Raw genomic sequence first — 21,867 nt, 5'->3', positions numbered from 1 at the left:
CATGGAAGCTTCAAACATTTACAGAAGTAGAGGAATTTATATAATGAACCCCCATGGACTTTATCAACCAGCTTCAGCAATTACCAACTAATGTCCCATCTACTTTTACCTATATTTTCTCCCCTTGCCCGATTATTCTGAAGTAAATATAGTTTATAAGTCCCTGGGACTAGATGAAGATCACCTCAAAGGTGAGTGTAGATAGAGTGATTGAACATTTAGAGGTTGGGATGATAAGGAGGATCCGCAACAAAGAAAACTGAGAAGCAGTAGCTCTTATCACTGATATTTTCATGTTTTTTTGTTTACGTAGTGTCTCTTCTCTTACTATAACATAAGCTCCAAGTTAACAAGGACCTTAACAGTTTCATTAAGACCTGCATCTGCATCACTATTTTATCTGTCAGGCACATAGCAGAGTCCCCACAAATAATAATTAAGAATACATAAATAAGTTACAGTGAGAACTGAAAGAGGGTTTAGAGTGAGGGGAGGTCATTTTGGGGTGGTGTGAAAGGCATGTGTGGAGACCCTGAGGCAAGAGAGAGCAGGGCTCGTTTGCAGAACTAGGCGAAGTCCAGCATGGCCAGGATAGGATACAGGAGGGAGAGTGTTGTCTTAGATGAGCCTAGAGTGGTAGGGGAACTACATATGTGTCAAAGGCTACATAGTCCTTTCCAGTCCTCACTATAGTCCTGCAAGGTAGGATACTGTCATCTCTATTTTACACATTTGGGAATTAGAACTCAGAAAAGTTAAATATCCTGCCCAGGTTCACACACTTGCACCCAGCTGCACCACAGTCCGAAGCCCATGCTTTCCCCAGTCTTTCATGTTCTTCACATTTGTCACTTGTAAAATTGGCTTTACCAAAAAACACCATGTTGGTTGTACTGTGTCCATTTTGACAAGATTTGGCCACAATAGCAGTTTGTATATTTCTTCTGGCTCATTAAAATGAGGCTCTTTTGGTAGTTATTTCTTCTAAGTAAGGGAATTTGCCCAGCTCAAAAATTAGGGGACAAAAAAGAACAAAACATTTATAATTGAAGGTACTAACAGGAAGCTTGGTTGATTTTGGTTGCACCTGGTGCTTTTTTGGTATCTTTTTCCCTAAATGTTTGCATGGCTTGCCCTCTTAATTCAGGTTTCTGCTGAAATGCTACTGCCTCAGAAAGACTTTACTTACCCTCTGAATTTTAAAGAACCCCTTGGTGACTCTGTCTCCTTACTTTGCTTAGTTGTCATCATAGCCCTTTTTACCATCTGACTATTTTTTAAAAACAATTTATTCATTTGTTTACCTTCTCTCTCTCCCCACTGGAAAGTGAGGTCTAAGAAGACAGAGACTTTTTCTGCTTCATTCACTGCTATATCTCCAGGGCCTCGAACAGTGCTGGGCATAGAATTGGTGCTAAATAAATATTTCCTGGATGAACGAGTAAATGAATGGATGGATAGCTTGAGCTACTTGGACCCATGCTCATTTGCATGATTGATTAGCTTCAAGTTTACTTCAAGTAGTAATCAAAGACTTGGACATTGTTGTTTTTCCCTTGCTTACTTCCTAGGAGATAGTTAACTGAAAGGAGTCTGCCTCACTGCTGGAACCAAACCAGATGCCTTCTTCCACTTCACCAGACCAAGGAGATGACCTGGAGGCCTGTGTTTTAAGGTTTTCAGACCTGGATTTGAAAGACACAAGTCTTATCAATCCCAGTAGCAGTATCAAAGCAGAGTTAGATGTCAGTACAAAGAAGAAATACTCATTTGCAAAGAAAAAGGTAAAATTGCTGTTGATATTTCAGGATCATGTAGGTATAGTTAATGTAGATATACCTAGAAGTAACTCATCAAGGTTTTCCTCCAGGGAGTGGAGGGCTAGTGAGACACTAGACTGATGCCATGTTCAAGGTAAGGTCTAGTCAGAGCCATTAGCCAGTAATCTTAGTTCAGTGTCAAGCAAAGGAGAATCATAGGCAAGGTGTGGCTCTGGAACACTTATTTATGGTGGAGTACTTGAGGACAGATCCTAGACAGACGGGCTGGATTCCTTTTCCCACCTAGGGTATGGGAAGAATCCCAGGAACCCGGGAAACCTAGTCATAAGGAGAACAGACAGGCATTAGGGCAACTGCTGTCTAAGACTCCTGATCCAGTCCAGCTGGCAGGGCTCCGTTGGTTGGGAGAAGGAACAGAGCAGCCCGGAATGCTGCAGGCTTACTGAGGATTGGGTTACAGGGGTGGTATGGATGCTATTCTTCTATGCCATTTATTCTTTTTTTAGGGATCATTGACTAAACCTGCTGAAGCTCAAAGGAAAATGACTTGACTGAGGAAGTGCAATTGAGACTTAGTTTTCTTACCTCCAATCTGTTGTCCCTCTTTTGCAAAATCATCTTATATTGGCTCCATGTCAATGAAGAATAGATGTCTCTGCTTATAACTTCCTATCTACCATCCTTCTACCCTCATCTCACACAGATTTCCTTGAAAATGAAACCCAAAGGGTACAGAAAGGTTTTTTTTTAAGTTACTTTGCAATAATTTCAAACTTATAGAAAGGTTGCCAGAATTGTACAGAGGACCCCCAACTCCCCTCTGCCCAGCAGCTCCATTCATGTTTCATCAGTTGCCTCAAATGGCTTTTACATATCCACTCTAAGGTCACATGTTACCTTTAGTTGTTATGTCTCATAAGTGTTCAATCTGGACCACTTTCTCATTTTTTTCCCTGAAATCATGACTGTGACATTTTTGAAGATTACAGATGAGTTATGGTGTAGAACGTCTCATGATTTTCACTCATGTTTCCTTGTGATTAGATTCAAGTTATGGCTTTGTTAATAAGACTGCCCCACAAAAGATGCTGTGTTCATCTGGCTGCGTTCTGTCATGCAGTCACAGTGCCAATTTGTCCCATTACTGGCAATGTTAATTTTGGGTACTTGATTAAGGAAGTGCCTGTCGGATTTCTTTGCTATAAAATTATTTTTTCCCTTTTAATTATTCAGTATTTGGGGGGAAGTACTTTGAGACTATGTAAATAGCCTGTTCCTCAACCAACTTTCATCTACTAGTTTTAGATCCATTGATGTTTCTTTGCTGAATTATTACCGTGATGGTTTCTAAATGGTGATTTTCTAATTGCTTCATTCCTTCTAGATTTCTTACTTGGCATTCTTCTGTAAGGAAGAGCTTTCTTTCCTCCCAATTTATTTGTATCAGTGTGCATTCAAGAATTCTGTTTTATTCAGTGGGCTATAATCCATTACTATAATTATTTATTTTGATGCTCAGATTATCTCAGATTTGGCTGGGAGCCCCTTCAAGCTAGTATCTATGTCTTTTTGACTTGCCCTCATCATTCTTTGAGCATTTCCTTACTTTCTAATTCAACAAGATGTTTCAGGGTCATTTGTATTTTCCCTGTCTCATCCCTGGAGTCAGACATTTCTTCAAGGAGCCCTGGTTCTTTCTAGTGGAGAATTGTCAAAAACCAAAACCTGGGGGCTAGGTGAGCTCATTGCTTCTCCCAGGACCTCTGGTGGACGGAGCTAGGAATATAGAGAGATGAATATACATACATCCATATGTATCATACACATACTTTTATATTTACTTTTATATCAGTGTAAATCAAATGAGTTCATACCATTACTTTCAGTTCCGTTCCAACATCACAAGGTTTATTCTCTCTCCAGTTTTTTTTTGGCTGTGCTGTGCAGCTTGCGGGATCTTAGTTCCCTAACCAGGAACTGAACCCATGCCCTCGGCAGTGAAAGCGTGGAGTCCTAACCACTGGACGGCCAGGGAACTCGCTCTCTCTCCTTTTCATATTGGTGGAGAACCTAGCTCCATTTAGTCCCAATATATTGACTTACTTGCTTATTCCCTGTATGCAGTCTTCCCACTCTGCCAAGCTGCCTCCTCCACCAGGGCCTGCCTTCCCCACACAGGCCTCACCCACTTCTGAGCTGCCTTCCTAGCTCTGGCCTGCATCTCTTTCTTTTTTTTTTAGAGAAGTAATTTGTCTCTCTCTCTGTTTTAAAAAATTTATTTATTTTCTTTTTGGCTGCGTTGGGTCTTCGCTGCTGTGCACGCGCTTTCTCTAGTTTCAGCGAGCAAGGGCTACTCTTCGTTGCCGTGCGCGGGCTTCTCATTGCGGCGGCTTCTCTTGTTGCGGAGTACGGGCTCTAGGCACGTGGGCTTCAGTAGTTGTGGTTCGTGGGCTCTAGAGCGCAGGCTCAGTATTTGTGGCACACGGGCTTAGTTGCTCTGTGGCATGTGGGGTCTTCCCGGACCAGGGCTTGAACCTGTGTCCCCTGCATTGGCAGGCGGATTCTTAACCGCTGCGCCACCAGGGAAGCCTTGGCCTGCATCTCTCTTGAACAGACCTCACACGGGCCAAGCTGCTGCTGGATCCTCAGTGCTTTGTTTCCGAGGCCCTAAAAGACCAGCAGCAGGCCACATTTACACTGGGCCTCCCATCTTGCTCAGGCCTGCCTGATGGCTTTTCGACAAAGGAAGGAGGAAAGAAGGAAAAAATTCAGATTTTATACAGTATTTCTTTAAGGACCATGACTTTTTGAGGCCTCGATGATAATGAGGGCTTGGATGCATACACCTTAGTTCTAAGTATAATACAAAGAAACACTTAAGTTGACATACACACCATCTCTCTCTCTCTCTCTTTTTTGCCTATACAGAAGGATTAACTGCAGGAGAGGCTAAAAAATGCCCTCCAGTGTAATTTCAGACGACCCCATCCTGATTCAGTCTGGGACAGTCCAGATAAGGTTGTGTACAGACTGAGGAAAGTCCAAAAGTGATGCTCCATATTTATAATTGTTATTCTTCAGAGTGCCCAATTTTGGGTGCTGTACTATAGTCTTCAGATGCATTAAGAAAATTGTTTAAAATATATATAGATACATATATATATATGTAAAAATACCTTTCCATTTTTTTCAGCCTTGAAAAAAGGCTGATAATCATAGATACCATTTAACTTCCATTTATACATCAAAAAACACCATAAACAAAGTTGAAAATGAATGACAAGCTGGGAAACAAATTTGGATAACTATGATCAACAAAAGGTCACTAAAACCACTTACAAATCAGTAAGAAGATAAGATAAATACCACAGTAGAAAAATAGGCAACAGCTATTAACAGGTAAGCTAGAAAAGAATATCAAATCAATATGAAAAAATATTCAACCTTAAATCAAAGATACACAAATAAAAACAGGATATTTCTTTTGCCTTTTATTTGGGTCAATATTAAAAATACTGACAAAAATTAAATACTGATTAAAAATGCTGTGGATAAAATGGAACCCTCATGCATTGCTGGTGAGTGTATAAATTGGTATGATTTTCCAGGTAGTCACTATTTCTCACAGTTTAATATTTCATGCTTCTTCACCTCCAAAACTTTCTTCTAAATAGTTATTCTAAGTAGATGGGTAAAGACGTATGGAAAGATATGTGCATGGCATGTTCGTTCACCATTGCTTATAACTGCAAATATTGGAAACAAAAAAAGCTCGCTCATTTAGAATTGGTTAAAGGAGTTATGGTGCATCCATAATTTTCTCTTCTGTTTAAATTTTTTTTAACAATTAGCCTAAATCCTCTTTATACAAATCAAAACATTTTGGTAGTCTTTCCAGTCTTTTAAAATGTACTTTTTAATGTAGTTGAGATTACATTGTATAAGCAAATTTTATCAGTTTTTTTCATTTAATATTATATTTTCCCATGTAATTTAAAACTGGCTGCTTAATATTCCATAGTAAGTATACTCCATAATTTCCTAGACCATTTCCTTTTTGGAGGAAGTTCAGTCTCTCGGGAAGTTCTTCTATAGAACAGTAGGACGTAAAACTAGAAATCCCTGTGGAAAGATAAGGGATTTCACTGAGACTTTCATTCTAGCCTGAAACCTAAGGTTATTTAACAGTGACATATTTGAAATTTAATTGTAGGCATTTGCCCTTTTTGTCAAAACTAAAGAACTTCCAGCACCTCCTTCTGAGTATAAAGAAAAATGGTGGAAATGCTGTCAGCAACTATTCACAGACCAGACCAGCATCCACAGACATGTGGCAACACAACATGCTGATGAGATTTACCATGAGACTGCTTCTGTTTTAAAGCAGCTGACTGTGACATCAAGCACCTCAAAGACTCTTAAATCTGCAGACAAAAGAAACCCTTTCAAAGAAGACCTTACCCATAACCATGAAGTATCTGCTTGGCTCCCTGATACAAGCTGCTTTAGCCCTGATGAGCTGTTAAGGTAAGAATTTCATTCTATACCTTTCGTTTAATTTAAAAAATGTTTTTCCAGTCACAGTGAGATACCACCCATCCACTAAAATGGCAAATCCTTAAGGCACAGAATTTCTCTACCGCCTAAACTAGGCCGATAAACATGTTCTATGTATAATAGAAGACCATAGCCTATGCGGTAGCATATACCCGCACAGCTTACAGTGTTCTCCGGGTTTCTCGGAAGCCATCCTAAATCTTATCTTCTCTAGGCAGAGGTAAAGAACAGAAAATTGTATTTTTTTCAAAGAGAAATCAGAAGGCCCAGAAATGTTGATGGTTCCTGTACCCTGAATAATGTCAGAACTTAAAAAGGGGGTTTTGTTGCCAAATGTGGTTTTCTGAGCTGAATGTTTTATAAAGTATGTTAAGTTTTATTTTATTTTATTATTATTTTTTAAAAATTTATCTTTGGCTGTGTTGGGTCTTTGTTGCTGTGCACGGGCTTTCTCTCTAGTTGCGGCAAGCGGGGGCTACTCTTCATTGCGGTGCATGGGCTTCTCACTGCGCTGGCTTCTCTTGTTGCGGAGCATGGGCTCTAGGTATATGGGCTTCAGTAGTTGCAGCATGCGGGCTCAGTAGTTGCGGTGTGCAGGCTCTAGGGCACAGGCTCAGTAGTTGTGGTGCATGGGATTAGTTGGTCCGCGGCATGTGGGATCTTCCCGGACCAGGGCTTGAGCCCGTGTCCCCTGCATTGGCAGGTAGATTCTGAACCACTGTGCCACCAGGGAAGTCCCTATGTTAAGTTTTAGAACTGAGGCATAGGATTAGAAGTTTAAATCTGCCTTTGAAAACCTCACCAAATCATAATATTACATAATTCTAGAGGACAGATTTCTCATTTTAAGCAATTCCTAAACTATTTGGTGAATAGAAAATGCCCAAATTTGATACATTTTTGTCACCCATGTTATGCCAGTTCCCTTTGTTTATCAGAAAGAGGAAGAGAAAGTTAGAAAGAGAATTGAACTTGGAGTCAGACTTGAGCTAGTCACTAAAATTCTTTGTACCTTTACGTTCTCGCCTCTAAACTGGAATAATAATGCCTGCTCTGCCTACCTCACAGAATTGCTATATGAATTGTATAAAATGATGATGGTAAGAGCACTTGTGAACTATAAAGTGCTATACAAATGTGGTCTCTTCACTTCTGCATGGCCCTGCTTTTTAGTTAGAAAGACAAAGAAAAGGATACATGAAACATTTAGCAGATGGTACGAGACAGGCTATATAATTATCACTTACAGTTGTATGGCTCAGACAGTAATTCATTACAGGAATTTAGAGAACAGGAAATAGATAGGCTCTGAAATAGATAAGCAGGTTTCGGAGACTCGGCCCTGAAATATGAAGAGGGCACTGAGGAGACAGTCACAGATTCCAGAGCTGGATGGGACCTTAATTATCATCTGTTATATCATTCTCTAAAATATGTCTGTATAACACTAGCTCTGGAGGATGCTATCAGGTGTTGAAAAGAGATACTAAAGACAATTAAGTTTGGGAAGCATTAGGTTAAAATGTTCTTTTTTGCAGGACTGCCCAGAGCCTTCAATAAATGAGGGGCTTTCACTGTGACTCTCAAAGGGGAGATATTATCTGCAGGATTTCTCAGACATGTGATTTCATAGAACAGCTTCAGAGCACACTTTGAGAAATGCAGTTTATTTCAGTCCTCCAGTTTTACAGATGAGGAATTCAAGGCTCAGGGATGATAAGACGCCTGCCCAGGTCCCATAACTAGTTAGTTAAAGTCAGCACAGTGCAGTAGAAAGAGTATGGGTTCTAGTGTCAGAAGACTGGTGTTCCAGTCCTGACTGTCACTTTGTAGCTGTCTCACCTGGGATGAGTTGGGCTCAGTTTATTCAGCTATAAAATGGGGATGATAATAACCTGTCTCATGGGTAACAGGATTACATGAAAAAATGGAAGTGAAACCTTTTTGTACAGAGAGAGATTCAAAACAGATACTGCCTTGTGTTAGAGTATAAGCCAGAGTGGATTAAAATTTCCAGCTGTCTTATGAAAAGGGGTTATTAATACCTATCTCATGGATATGATGATTAAACAAGGAAATCAAAGTAAGCTCACTTGTTTATAAAGGAAGGAGTTCAGTGCAGGTATTGTCTTCTTTAGAGCAAATACAGACAGGAATTGCTTCTCATTTCAGGGGGAGAATGATAGTTAGGAGCAAAGGCAGGCATGAGTTGCTCCATTAGGCCTTTCTTCTGAGTCTGCCTGGGTACACTTATGAATTGTGTTTTCCTTATGCCAGTGACTCAAATGCTTTTTCCCCTGTGGTTTTCTTTTTATAGTGGCCACAGCAATGGTGAAGGGGAGGTGCTACTTTATTACTGCTACTGTGACCTGGAGGATCCTGATTGGATCTGTGCCTGGCAGACAACTCTGTGTCAGCACCTGCACCTCACGGGCAAGGTAACACCTTCTCCCACACCCTATCCTTCACTGGACTCATCTTGCCTCCAACTTAGTTTGCAGAGGCTGTGCTTGAAGACCTCACCAGTTGGGTTCTTAGAAATTAGCAAATTCCTGCTAGGCATTTAAGTGGAATACTAAATAGCTATTAACATGATGTTTTCTGTTGGTGGGAGTGTAAGTTGGTACAGCCACTATGGAAAACAGTATGGAGGTTCCTCAGAAAATTAAAAATAGACCTACCATAGGATCCTGCAGTCCTACTCCTGGGCATATATCCAGACAAAACCCGAATCCAAAAAGATACACCCAGATGTTCATAGCAGCACTGTTCACAATAGCCAAGACATGGAAACAACCTAAATGTCCGTCAACAGATGAATGGATAAAGAAAATGTGGTACATACATACAAAGGAATACTACTCAGTCATAAAAAAGAACGAAATAATGCCACTTGCAGCAATGTGGATGCAACTAGAGATTATCATACTAAGTGAAGTAAGTCAGAAAGACAAATACTGTATTTCATTTATATGTGGAATCTAAATATGACACAGCTGAACCTATCTACAAAACAGAAACAGACTCACAGACATAGAGAACAGACGTGGTTGCCAACGGGGAGGGGATTGGGGGAGGCATGGAGTGGGAGTTTGAGGTTAGTAGATGTAAGCTATTATATATGGAATGGATAAACAGTAACGTTCTGTATAACACAGAGAACTATAATTAGTATCCTATGATAAACCATAATGGAAAAAAATATTTAAAAAATGAATGTATATGTATGTATAACTAAATCACTTTGCTGTATAGCAGAAATTAACACAACATTGTAAATCGACTATACTTCAATTAAAAAAAAATGGTGTTTTATAAGACTACATAAAGGCATAGACCAGGGATCAGCAAACTTTTTCTTAAAGAGCCATATGGTAAATATTTTAGGATTTGCACAAAAGCTGCTCAAACTTGGTGTCGTAATATGAAAACAACCATAGACAATATATAAAAGAACAGATATGGCCATATTCCAGTAAAACCTATGTAAAAGCAGGCATAATTTGCTGACCCCTTGCATGGGGAAATGTTCTTGATATATTAACTGGAAAAACATTTTATAGAACTGTACATATAGGTGTGATATCAAGTTGCTTCCTAATTTTCTTAGAACATGTCAGTCTTTTGCCATTTTGTGGTTTTGACATTTGCTGTTTCCTTTCCCTCTTGAATGTTTTTTCCCCCAGATCTTCACATGGCTTGTTCCTCACTTTAGATCTCCCCTCAAATGTTATCTCCTGAGAATTCTAATCTGTCTCTCTCCAAACTTTTCTATTCCCTTCTGCTGAAAGAATTTCAAAAAGTTTACTACTATTGGAGAGTATAATCTCCAAACCTCATCATTCCTCTCTCCAAACCTCATCACTTTCTATTCCCTTCTGCTCAAAGAATTTCAAAAAATGTACTACTATTGAAGAGTATAATCTTTGTTTAATTTGTTATAATCTATCTCCCTTGTAGAATATAAGCTTCATGAGTACAGAACTTTGTTAATCAATTGATATATTGTCAGTGCTAGAACGGGGCTTAGCACATAGCAGACGGTAAATATTTGGAGAATGTTGAGTAAAAGGATTAATGTATGTTTGTAACAAAACCACAAGTGTGTGTGTAAAAAGATGGAGAGAGTGGTAAATATCAAAATGTTAGTTGTGATTATCTCTACGTGATAGGACTATGGATTTTTTTTTTCAAATCCTCGATGATTACATATATATATATATGTGTGTGTATATATATATATATATACACACACACACACACACACACATATGTGTGTATATGTATTTTAAATCAAAAGGAGGTGAACTAGATTCCCTCTGAGATCACCTCTGGTTATGACGCTGTACTGTCTTAGGCCTATGTTTCCCACACATGTCCTAGGTTTTAATTCCCTAAGGCAATTATTTGATCAGTCAGTGATATTTTTCATACCCATGTTGTTTTATAGATAGTGGCTGAAAGCTTCTTTTACCTCATTCAGTTCATCACCAAGTCCTGCCATTTCTGCCTCTAAAATATCCTTTGATTCCGTTCACTCTGTCTTCTGCTTCCACCACCTTAAACCAAGCCCCACCCTCTCTTACCTAGTTCATTTCAGCAGCTTCCAGACTGCTCTCCATTCTTCCATCCTTGCCCGCACTTAATCATTTTCCACACAGCAGCCAGAATGATCTTAAAAGGTAAATGAAATCATCTCCCTCCCTCCCTCCTCACAATCTTTCAGTAGCTATCCAGTGCATTTAGAGTAAAACCCAAATCCTTAACGTGCCCTTAGTTTCCTGGATTATTTTGCCCCTTAGGCCTTTTACACTTAATCTGATACCATTCTTTACTCATTACACTCCAGCAAAATAGCCTTTTAGTTTCTTGGAGCCCTCAAAGTTTTTTGGTGCCTTTGGGCCTTTTTGTAAGAAAATTCTCTACAAGGAACTCTCCCACACCCACTCGGGTTCTCCTATCATAATTTTTAATCAATCTTCAGTTCTCAATTTTAATGACACTTCCTGAAAGACATCCTTCCTGACCTTTAATCTAAATTCAGTTTTCCAAATACACTTTTTCATTGCCTCTTGCAGTGATTTTTCATAGCACTTGTCAATGTGTGACTTTTGTCTGAATATCTGTGATCTTCCTTAAGTCTGTAAGCTCCCAAAGGGCAAAAACTATTTATTTTTTAACCACTATGACCCAATTCCTAGCACAATTGCTGGCGCATTGTAAAAAAAAAATTCAGTAAACACTTGTGGCGTATATATGTTTATCACCATCTCTATTTAGAGAACACCTTGAAAGATGGATATTCTCTCACAGTAAACCTGAGCCTACAAAATAGGAAATCAATTTGTTTCCTTGGTTTGGGGCCGATTTTTATTCTTGGCCCAGCCCAAGGTGACCTAGCAGTGAGGGCCTCTGCCCACAAGGTGGCAGCACCTGCCTGGATCTAGTTCTAAATTTTAAGGCTTCAGCCAAGTTTTCAAGTTTTGTGTTGGTAGGAGATTTGGCAGAATGTTGGCATTTGTAAGGAAAGAGGAGAACTTGAAAATTCTAGAATTATGGAAAGAAGCTTTTGATCCCTTTGCTATACATTTCTTACTGCCTCAAGAAATTTGAGGGGATGCATTAGAGGCTTTAGAAAGGAAAAATTGCAAGATTTGGACCCAATAAGATATGGTTTTGAATCCCAGATCTACCACCTACCAACTCTGTGCCCGTGGGCAGGTTACTTGATTTCTTTAAGCTTCTGTTTCCTTTTCTGTCAAATGGGAATTTTGATATCTACTTTCCAGGAGTATAATGTAAAGTTCCTGTCTCATACTAGGTACTCAATAAATGCTAACTATTGCTCTTCATCTCTGAGGTATAAGGCCTTCCTCACCTAGCAGCTACTTTGAAGGTTTCAGTTGAAGAATCCTTCAACAGAAGTTGAAAGTCTAGTGCATGAGTTTAGAGGTTGCTCTGCCTCAGGTATTTAGGGAGTGCCTGTGCTTGTCTTTTATTTGGGTTCTGAGATTAAAATAGCATAGGAAAGGGTCTTCTGACCTACTTAGGAGACAGGTACACAGACCTATGTACCTCTTCATCATATTTGCCCCCGTCAGAGACAGTTTTAGGGTAGATTTCCTGACCCTTATGCTGGTTCAGCTCTATTTTTCTATGTTGTCCCTTAAAAAAATACGAGTCGGTAATAGGTGCAGTAGTCTGTACAGCAGAGATGGCATATGCTTCCTACTTTCCTCTCCCAGCCCAGAACAGGCTTCAATAGACTGCACTCCTCTTTCTCAAGGAGCCTGGATGTGACTCAGAATGCTCATCATGGAACTCTGGAGAGCCACTACTAGTGAGTTGGCCCTGGCTTGTGAAATGAATCCCATTTACATCCATGCCCTAAAGAATTGAATCAAGTGAGGCAACAAACGAAGTATCTTCTCTAGGCCCTAATAAAAGGGGAGCTTTTAAAATTTTTCAAATTCTAATGCATTGGTAGGTATCATTGCTATATAAATAACAATATATAACGAAGTGGTAACAATATAAGACCCTGACTTAAATTACATCTCTTTCCAGAGAATACCATGATATACAGTGTTGCACTTTCTTACTTTTCCCTAGAAAGCTAGCTCTGTCTAGAGATGATCCATCTTTAAACTTATCCAGAGGATTTTGTGGTACCAGAACAAGTAACTTTGCAGGCCCTCCAGAGGATTGCCTCTTAAGGCAGGGGCCTTAACCCAGGCTTTAATGTCCCCTAACCAGTGAAGCATTTCAAAGAGAATAGAGGGTTTGAGAAGCCAAAAAGCCTCAGATTTGGATACACATTCATTTGCTCAGCAAATACATATTAAATGCCTACTGTGTGGCAAGTACTACTCTAGGCACCGATTATGCAACAAAGAACAGAAGAGACACAAGCTCCTCCTTGTGGAATTTGTATTCCAACGGGTGGGTTTGCAGTGGTGGGCTTTACCTCCAACACTGTGCCGAGATGTGCTCACGTGCATTCCCAGCCCTCAGATGTGTTCTGTGCTTTAGGACTTGAGGACAGCAGTTTTTCATTGTTGATTCTTTTTCATGTTTTATCAAGATGAAGAAATTGAGGTTCAGAGAGGAGAATTAATTTTCTCAGGGTCACTTAGCAAGTAAATGGCAAAGCTGAATCCTGATCCTACATCTGTTGACCTGAATTTAAGTTTTGGCCACTGGGCAGCTGGAGCTCCATAGCAAATGGGACTTTCCAGTTGTTCTATCCATTTCATTCTCTTGTTTGGCACACGTTAACTGAGTACCTCGTCTGAACTATGGGCAGTGTGCCATTTTAGAAAACTACAAGCATCCTGTGTGTGGTAACACTTTCATGTCCACAGCAATGTTTCTGCTTTTCCTGTTAAACTCATTGACACACATGAACCTGTTCTGCCCGGCAGAGATTTGAACCGAGCTAAGAACAGCCTGCATTCCCTTTCTCTCACTGTCTTGTGTCTCAGGTTCGAATTGCTACAGAAGGAATCAATGGGACAGTGGGTGGAAGCAAATTGGCCACCAGACTCTATGTAGAAGTCATGCTTTCCTGCCCATTGTTTAAGGATTATCTGTGTAAGGACGATTTTAAGGTAAGAGAAATTGAACATAAAATGGATCGAGAGCCATTTGCTTCTGCTTCAGTGCCTCTTCGCACTCCAGGCTATGAAGAGGATCACTATAGAGAAGTAAGCGGTGCTGGACAGAACACCCTTTTCTGGCTAGGTCCCGAGGCAGTGCAGGAGAAGGAGCATGCCCGTTCCAGTTCGTCCACCACGTCACCACGTGATCACGGGCCTCGGTCTCCTTTTTTATAGGATAAGGACGTCACAGCTTATATATTTCTATAAACTCTCAAACTGAGCCGTGTTTGTTCATTTGAGAGACCACCTGGCTGTATCAGAGGATCACTACGTGTTTAGTGAACCTGGTGGGATCAGATCTGCACTTCACACCACACAGGGAATAAAGCTATTGCTCTCCCAAGAGAGCTGCTTTGTTGGAGTGACTTTATGCTCTAGCATCATGGGTGATAGAGGTAGTGGGGAATACCTCGCTAGTGTTAGTGCTGGTGATGATGATAAGAAAAGAAAAGGTTGTAGCTTTAAAAGCTGGGTTGTAATCTTACATGTTGAAATTGCTCAGTGGTATTTCAGTTTTATAGTTAAATGCTTATTGCTATAGAAACACCTTTTCAATTTGACATTTTTGCATTGCTTATTGCTATAGAAACACCTTTTCAATTTGACATTTTTGCACATGGTAGATACACAATAAATAAGTGCCAAATATAAGAATTATATCTGTTGTGTAATAATAGGGTAGCTGAAGTATTAAGAAGCCTCAAATTAGGAACAACTGTTTCAGTGGGAAAAGGGAGTTAGAGCATAGAATGTTCCAGATAATTTAACTGAATAAATTATCTTATACCTGGAAATGGGACAGAAAGACTGTATTCTGTTTTGTTTCTCATTGGCTAGACCAGCAAAGGAGGAGCTTGCTGTTTTCCAGAATTGCGTGTTGGTGTGTTTGCAGAGATTGTGCCCATGGGGATCAGTCCCAGTAGGATCTCCTATAAGAAGCCTGGTATGCTTGCTTTAAGAAGAAGTATTTTCCTTTTCTTCATAGGGACAAATCTTAATATAGAGACAAATGTGAAAGCTAGACATTCTGATCAGCAAGAGTTGTGATGAGTTCTCTCTTCAGAGTATCTGTGGGGTGGCTAACACTTGGGTCATTCAGTGCTTAAACTGGTTCTTCTCTTTGGTGCTCCGGTGATTGGAGACTCACTGCTTAGAATGACTTGGCTTAGTTATTCTTTTTGGTGATGGTTTGGCAAGAAGTTGTTTTCTTTCCAAAGATAACAATTTGGAAAGAGTGTAATTACTTGTAAATAGTTCACCAACTGAATAAAACACAGGCTTTTTGCTACAGGAAGCAAGTGGCTTTCAACACCAAAGCAGTTTGTTTGCAAGTGCTCTAGAATGTTCTCTTTGCCCCTCCCTCACGGGTACCGTAGATGGTTGAAAGACATTTGTTTGGCTGGGTTTTTTGGTTTTGTTTTACTTTTTACTATGAAAAATTTCGAACATTAAAAAAAAATAGAGACAACAGTACAGTGAACTCCCTTGTACCTCTCCCGCAGCTTCAACAGCTATAAACTCATGGCCAGCTTTGATCTGTCCCCACCCCCTTCTCCCATCCTGGATCATTTAGAAGAGAATCCTGATGTCATGTCATTTCATTCATAACTATTTTAGTAGATATCTCTAAAAGATAAAGGTTTTTTAACAAATAAATAATTGTAAAACCATCATCACATCTAAAACATCTTAACAGCAATTTCTTAATGTTATCAAATATCCAGCCAGTGGTTAAAATTCCCAGTTATCTCATACTTTTTTAAGTTTGTTTCTATGAGGATTCAAGTAAGGTCCACTCATTGTGATTGATCACTATGTCTCCTAAAGTCCCTTTTAATCTAGAGATTCACTTCCATCTTTTATTTTCCCCTGCAGTTTATTTTTTGAAGGAATTAGATCATTTTGCTTATAGCATTTCCCACAATCAGTATAATGCTGATTGCATCTCCATGGGATGTTCCTCTGTCCTCTGTATTTCCTATGAACTGTAGTTAGATTTATAATAGTGCTGTCTAATAGGAATATAATGTGAGCTACAATGGAATTTTACATTTTCTAGTAGCCACATTTTAAAAAGTAAAAGGAAACAAGTGAAATTAATTTCAATAATATGCTTTATTTAATGGAATGTAGCCAAAATATTATTTCAACTTGTATCCAGTGTAAAAAATTATTAATGAGATATTTTACTCTTTTTTTTGTATACTGAGTCCTTGAAATCCTGCATCTATGTCACCCTTATTACAGCACATCTCAAGCCACATTTAAAGTGCCTATTAGCCACATGTGGCTAGTGGCTACCACATTAGATAGCTCATGTCTAGACTTGATCAGGTTCAGGTTTGATTTCCTTTTTTCTTTCTTTCCTTTTTTTTCCCAAGTCTACTTCATAGGTAGTATTGTCCCCTTTCATCAGGAAACAGAAAGGTCTGGCTGGCTCTATGTTCATTTTTTTAACTTGTAAATATTTAAAAAGAAGGCTAAGGGTTAAACCAGAGGGAAATGAGAGTAAGATACAAGCATCTGGGAAAAGAGACTCATGTATGAGGAGAAAAGGGCCAAAAAGGGCCATGTCTGCTTAGTGTCCCTACCTTGGCAGGAGGCAGGATGACCACAAACAGCTCTTCGTTGGCGCTACAGGACCTTGCTCCGGAGCTTAGGGGAGAGTGGGCTCCAGGCAGTGCTTTGCTGCTTTCATTTGAGCCAAGTTGTTTGGAGGCACTTCTTTTAAGCACTTCATGTGAGTCACTCTCTGGTCAGGCCTCCACAGGGCCAGGAAAGTAGCCACAGTAATAGCAGCAGCAGGAACAGGCTGGGTTCCCTGCAGCTCCCTGTAAGGAGAAGTCTTAGCAGATTTCCATGCTTCTCATCACAGTTTTGAACCTCCCTTTCCACCCCACTGTTTTGGTGACTGTGTAAATTATGTGACAGTAACTTATAGAAAATCTGGCCTTGTTACATTCTCCCTTTAGTCCTAGGTTAAGCAGGTAGGAGTCCAGATTCCTTGGCCGTGCTCTGGGTCTCCAGCCCGATCTGGGTACCCAGCAGTTTCAGGGGGTTGTTGGGATTCACCCCTGAGCGGAGCTGTCAGGCTGTATCATGAGTGGTGACTCAAGGACCAGAGCGCCCCCCGCCACCACGTGAGGTATGGTGGCCAAATTCACCAGAAGTTCCTCACAAACTACTGAGATGTCTGGACCCTAAAGATACAGGAGTATTTCTATCCTAGAGAGTAGAGGAGGCAGAGGGCCTCACCGGACAGGTTCTTTCCTTTTAGTCTCCTTGCATGTTACCTATCTTCTTCATCTCCTTTCTCTCCTCCTTCTTCTAGCGTTTCATCCTTTTCTCTCTCTTGCCTTCTTTCTCATATTTCATTCCTGCTGTCAGCCCCTCCCGCCCTTTTCTCTTTTACTCATGCACACAAACTTAGACACATTCTTCTTACTCTTTTGTATTTTTAAAAAACTTGTTCCAACTTTGTTCCATAACCATATGCTCACACCTACCTGTGCCAGGGTTCTTAGCCTCGGACTTGACGTTGGTATAGAACAGTTTATAAAGCCTATAGTCAAGCATGTACATGCCCAGGCTCCTCCATATACAGTGACAGTAGAACACTGGCCATAACATGGACCGGAAAACCCACATGGCAGTTTATATCCCTTCTGTCTGGCTTTTATTATTGGGTTAGGCCGAGTATGAGGATGCAAAATTCTCTGTTTCTAAACTGCCAGGTCTCCACAGTGCTCATCTTAGGAGGAGGGAGAGTGAGGATACATGGAATTACTAAATTCTTCCATTATGATCATCAGATAGTGTCATTTTCAGACGTAATTGTAATTATGAGAGGAAAGGTTTAGGTGGGGAGAAACAAAGCAAATGGAAGTCATCGGGCTGGGCCAGTTGTAACTGGGTTTTGTTTTTGTTTTGTTTTAACTGATTTTTTTGTTTGGTTTAAGGAATCCATTTATCCCCAGGTGAATTTCATAAAGAAGTAGAAAAGTTTCTGTCTCAGGCAAATCAAGAAGAAAGTGATACTATCCTACTGGACTGCAGAAACTTCTATGAAAGCAAAATAGTAAGTAAGAACCAGAACTGAGTTCCCACAGCATAGCATGTTTCTGAAGGGGACGCTGTGCGCCCACCTGTGGCTGAATCAGTGGCTCTCCTCCCACTACTAGCAGCATCAGAGAAAACCCAAGACTTCAAACTCAGAATCTGGTGAGAAAGTCTAAGAAAATATGGATTAAAGACATCTTGGCACATAATGGACTTTCTGGCTCCCATATGCCTACCCCTGACATGTGTCAAGGATCTTGTCAAGTTTGCTTTGGGCAGCCTCTCCAGTTCCCCTGAGGTCTCTGGTTGGGTGACCCACAGCCCACCAGCCTTGTTTCTAAGTTCCAGATTTTGAAGTTTGAAAGGCTAGCGTGTGGGATGAAAACAGCAGGGAGCAAGTGCTTCCTTGCCAAGGCAGGGGTGGGGAGTGGTGTTTGACACAGAAAGCAGCTTTGTTCTTACCAGGTATGTTTTTCTGATCATTTTCTTTCTGCTGCTCCTATATTGTAGGGACGGTTCCAGGGCTGCTTAGCCCCAGACATCAGGAAATTCAGTTACTTCCCTAGCTATGTTGATGAAAATCTAGAACTTTTCAAAGAGAAGAGGGTGCTGATGTATTGCACTGGGGGCATCCGTTGTGAGCGGGGTTCAGCCTACCTCAAAGCCAAGGTGAGTCACCACCCTTAGGGCACTGCAGGCATGGAAGTGAAGAAGGCTCCACCCACAGCATGTGTGGAACTTTCCAATCCCCACCTTCACTCCTTCTCCCACACCCAGCCAGCCAGGGATTTATTCTCCCCAGCATAGAGCTTCTAAGTATAAACTCTGAAGTTCTTAAATCTCAAGATGTGAAAAGCACTCAACAGTCTTAGAGACTCATCAAGTACAAAAGGGAAAGATTAGTTGATATCTCCCTTTTCCTAATCCTTTTGCTTGATCCTGAGAAGAGCAAATTCAGTAACATTACATGTCCTAACAGGTGTCTTCCTATATTTAGGGAGCAGCAAAAATAGTTGGGCTTCCCAGGCTCTAGAGAGTGAAGGCCCTGACTGCTGTCCCCTCCCATCACCCTAGTAGGCAAGATCTGCCAGTTGGTTCCTTGCCCCCTTGGTCAGCAGTTCTTCACTGTCCCGCAGCGGGAGCCAGGAGCCCCATTTCGGCATTCCTACAGCATGCTGCTCCTCTGTGGAGCTTCCTACTGGTCTCTGCGAGTCTCCTCAAATTTCCTCTTGGGTTTCCACACATAGGGAGTGTGCAAGGAAGTGTTCCAGCTCAAGGGTGGCATCCACAAGTACCTGGAGGAGTTTCCTGATGGTTTTTACAAAGGGAAGTTGTTCGTTTTTGATGAGCGTTATGCCTTATCCTTCAACAGTGACATAGTGTCAGGTAGGTCAGCACAGACACAGAACCTACATTCATGATCAGGCACACCCTCTGTATTAACCTTCTGGAAGACAGACCAGTACTGATTACTTGAAGAATAAAGCAAGGGAAAAGGAGTACGTAGTACCACCATTTCCTAACAGAGTTGGAGATGCAGCAGTGGAGCAGACAGGATTTGGAATGGAAAATAATTTTATCTTTAGTTTCATAACCCCTCACTAAATATAGTACTTCCTTCAATTATGAATGTAAGCAGCAAATCAGTAGTATTAGATGTACCTGTGACTTTGTTATCACTAGAAATCACAGTATTTTCATATATTACAGCTGCTGTGAATATTTCAAGATAGCATTTATGTCCATCATTGCTTCAAAATGGAAATAGTTATTAGGCGCATCACTAAGTCTTGTTATAGAATGTGTTAACAAGTATTTTACTGTATCCCAGACTTTAAAGAATATTTCGTTATTTTGTATTTCTATATAATTGGTTTCCTTTGTGATCCTATGTATTTTATTTTATGCATTGTAAAAACATTTTTCTAAGACAGAATAGTCTTCACTAGACTGTCAAAATCATTGCACAAGTAAAAGAGCCCCTAATTAGACGGTCTGTGGACACGTGTGGTGTGCACTTTCGAGTGGTGGGTGGGGCATTCCAAGGGGGAGCTGAGCCTAGGGCCAAGGCAGGAGGCAGGGCTGGCTACAGGAAGCCTGTGCTGTGACTGTAGTTTGGAGTCCACACTAACATATGGTACCAGATGAGGGCAGTCAGTAAGAGAAGGATGGAAATAATCCTTAAGAAAAATGGATCCTCCCCCTGGATGCCACCATTTTGAACGGGAAAGATCACAGGCAGACAACCCTAGTGGCTGTCAGAATTTTCTAGAACTCCTGTGATCAGAGGCTGAGATTGAATTAACACTCAGATAATGAATAAGGTGGGAGTCTGATTTCCTCTCCCCTTTCTTCTTGATCTTTTTATTCATTTTAATGGTCTTATATTTGTGTCTTATTGGAAGCAACTTCAGATCTCTTACGGAGCTAGATGGAGCAGAAAGGGGAGAGAGAGGGCCCAAAGGTAGCTTAGATAAGCTAGGTAAGGAGACTTGAAGAATGATGTTATCCATGGTGATAGGAGGTCAGCAGGGAAAAGGGGCTGAGAAAGTAGATAAGTTTTAGGAGTTGTGTGGCCAAGTGTCCTCTGGCAAAAGCAGGAGAACCTCAGGCCTGGGGAAGAGGAGTGTGGACTGCAGAAGCCAAATGTCAATGTGGGATTATCTGTATTCAGGCGTGTGGTCTCCCAGTGCAAAAGGGAATGATCTAAAGGAAAAAGACCATTCAACAAAGGGTGCTTGGCCAGCTTTGGACTGGTGAATGGAAGAGAGAAACGTTACTACCTGTTTTCTAAATGAGAAAAAGAAAAATGGGTCAGTGAATGCTGGAATCAGAAGACAATTCCCAGAAGCAACCTCCCCCCAAAAAGGTGGGGGTGGGGGAACCTTGTCTGTTAGAAGACAGGAGACTTACACTATTTAGAAACCTTCCTCAGACCCAAAAGGTACATTAGATGCTGATGAGCTAAGGGTTATATTTAGGAACTGGAGAGTTGCGTCTGCGTGTGCATGTGGTATGTATGTGTGTGTGTGTACACGTCTGTTGTGTGTACACGTGTGTGCTCATGTGTCTTTATAACAAGGCTTTTCTTTCTTTCCCAGAATGTTCATACTGTGGGGCCCCATGGGACCAGTATAAACTGTGCTCCACTCCCCAGTGCCGCCAGCTCGTCTTGACCTGCCCTGCCTGCCAAGGACAAGGATTCACAGCCTGTTGTGTCACGTGTCAAGACAAAGGGAGCAGGCAGGCTGCAAGCCCAGCCCAGGGCAGCTTTAAAGAGGAATGCGAGTGTACAGCCCGACGGCTACGCGTACCCAGGGAGCTCTTACAGCAGGGGCGACTCCCTGCGAGCCCGGGGCCCAGGCCAGGTGATGATGAGGATGGGCCATGCTTACATGAGCGGCCCCATCTGCCTTTCCCCAATCCTTCACAGAGCTAGGTTTGGGGCGACCATGTATTGGAGAATATTAGGGCTGTTCCAGCAGAGAAACAGGGAACTCTAGTGCTGCCAGAGCCACCATGGCCAACTGGTCACCATGTTGGCCACCTGTCCTTCACAAGAGGAGGGAAGAGGGAGTTGGGTGCTGACCTCTTACTGGAGACATTCTGACTCAGAAGATGCTAGAGCACAGAAAAAGGTGAGCTGTGTAGGATCCCAAAGCTGCTGAGGGAGAGAGCCTTGAGCCTGGTGACCAGGTCATGCCCTTTCTGTGCCATGCAGCAGGGCTGGGAGTAGTCATTTTTCTCATCAGCAAACCTGTCTATCCTGATGGCAGAATGTGAAAGCTGTGGCCCTGGAAGTGGACTCC

At 41.2% G+C, this 21,867-nt stretch overlaps 1 protein-coding gene across 1 annotated transcript; it reads left to right on the top strand.

Moving 5' to 3' along the window:
- The first annotated feature begins 1,619 nt into the window (after positions 1–1,619).
- On the top strand, positions 1,620–21,497 carry TSTD2 (thiosulfate sulfurtransferase like domain containing 2). The gene is made up of 9 exons (XM_065879919.1): positions 1,620–1,784; positions 5,995–6,308; positions 8,656–8,776; positions 13,823–13,948; positions 14,837–14,942; positions 17,959–18,077; positions 18,569–18,727; positions 19,306–19,444; positions 21,160–21,497. Exons 1-9 carry the CDS (start codon positions 1,620–1,622, stop codon positions 21,495–21,497), a joined length of 1,587 nt encoding a protein of 528 aa, XP_065735991.1.
- Positions 21,498–21,867: the final 370 nt, after the last annotated feature.

The sequence above is a fragment of the Phocoena phocoena genome, chromosome 6 (assembly GCF_963924675.1).
Source record: "Phocoena phocoena chromosome 6, mPhoPho1.1, whole genome shotgun sequence".
NCBI lineage: Eukaryota > Metazoa > Chordata > Mammalia > Artiodactyla > Phocoenidae > Phocoena > Phocoena phocoena.
This window is presented reverse-complemented; position numbering and strand designations above follow the sequence as displayed.

Coding starts and splice junctions, on each gene's coding strand:
- TSTD2 (XM_065879919.1), top strand. CDS start 1,620: ATGCCTTCTTCCACTTCACCAGACCAAGGAGATGACCTGGAGGCCTGT. Junction 13,949..14,836: donor TGTGTAAGGACGATTTTAAG/GTAAGAGAAATT, acceptor CTCATTGGCTAG/ACCAGCAAAGGAGGAGCTTG. Junction 18,078..18,568: donor ACTTCTATGAAAGCAAAATA/GTAAGTAAGAAC, acceptor CCTATATTGTAG/GGACGGTTCCAGGGCTGCTT.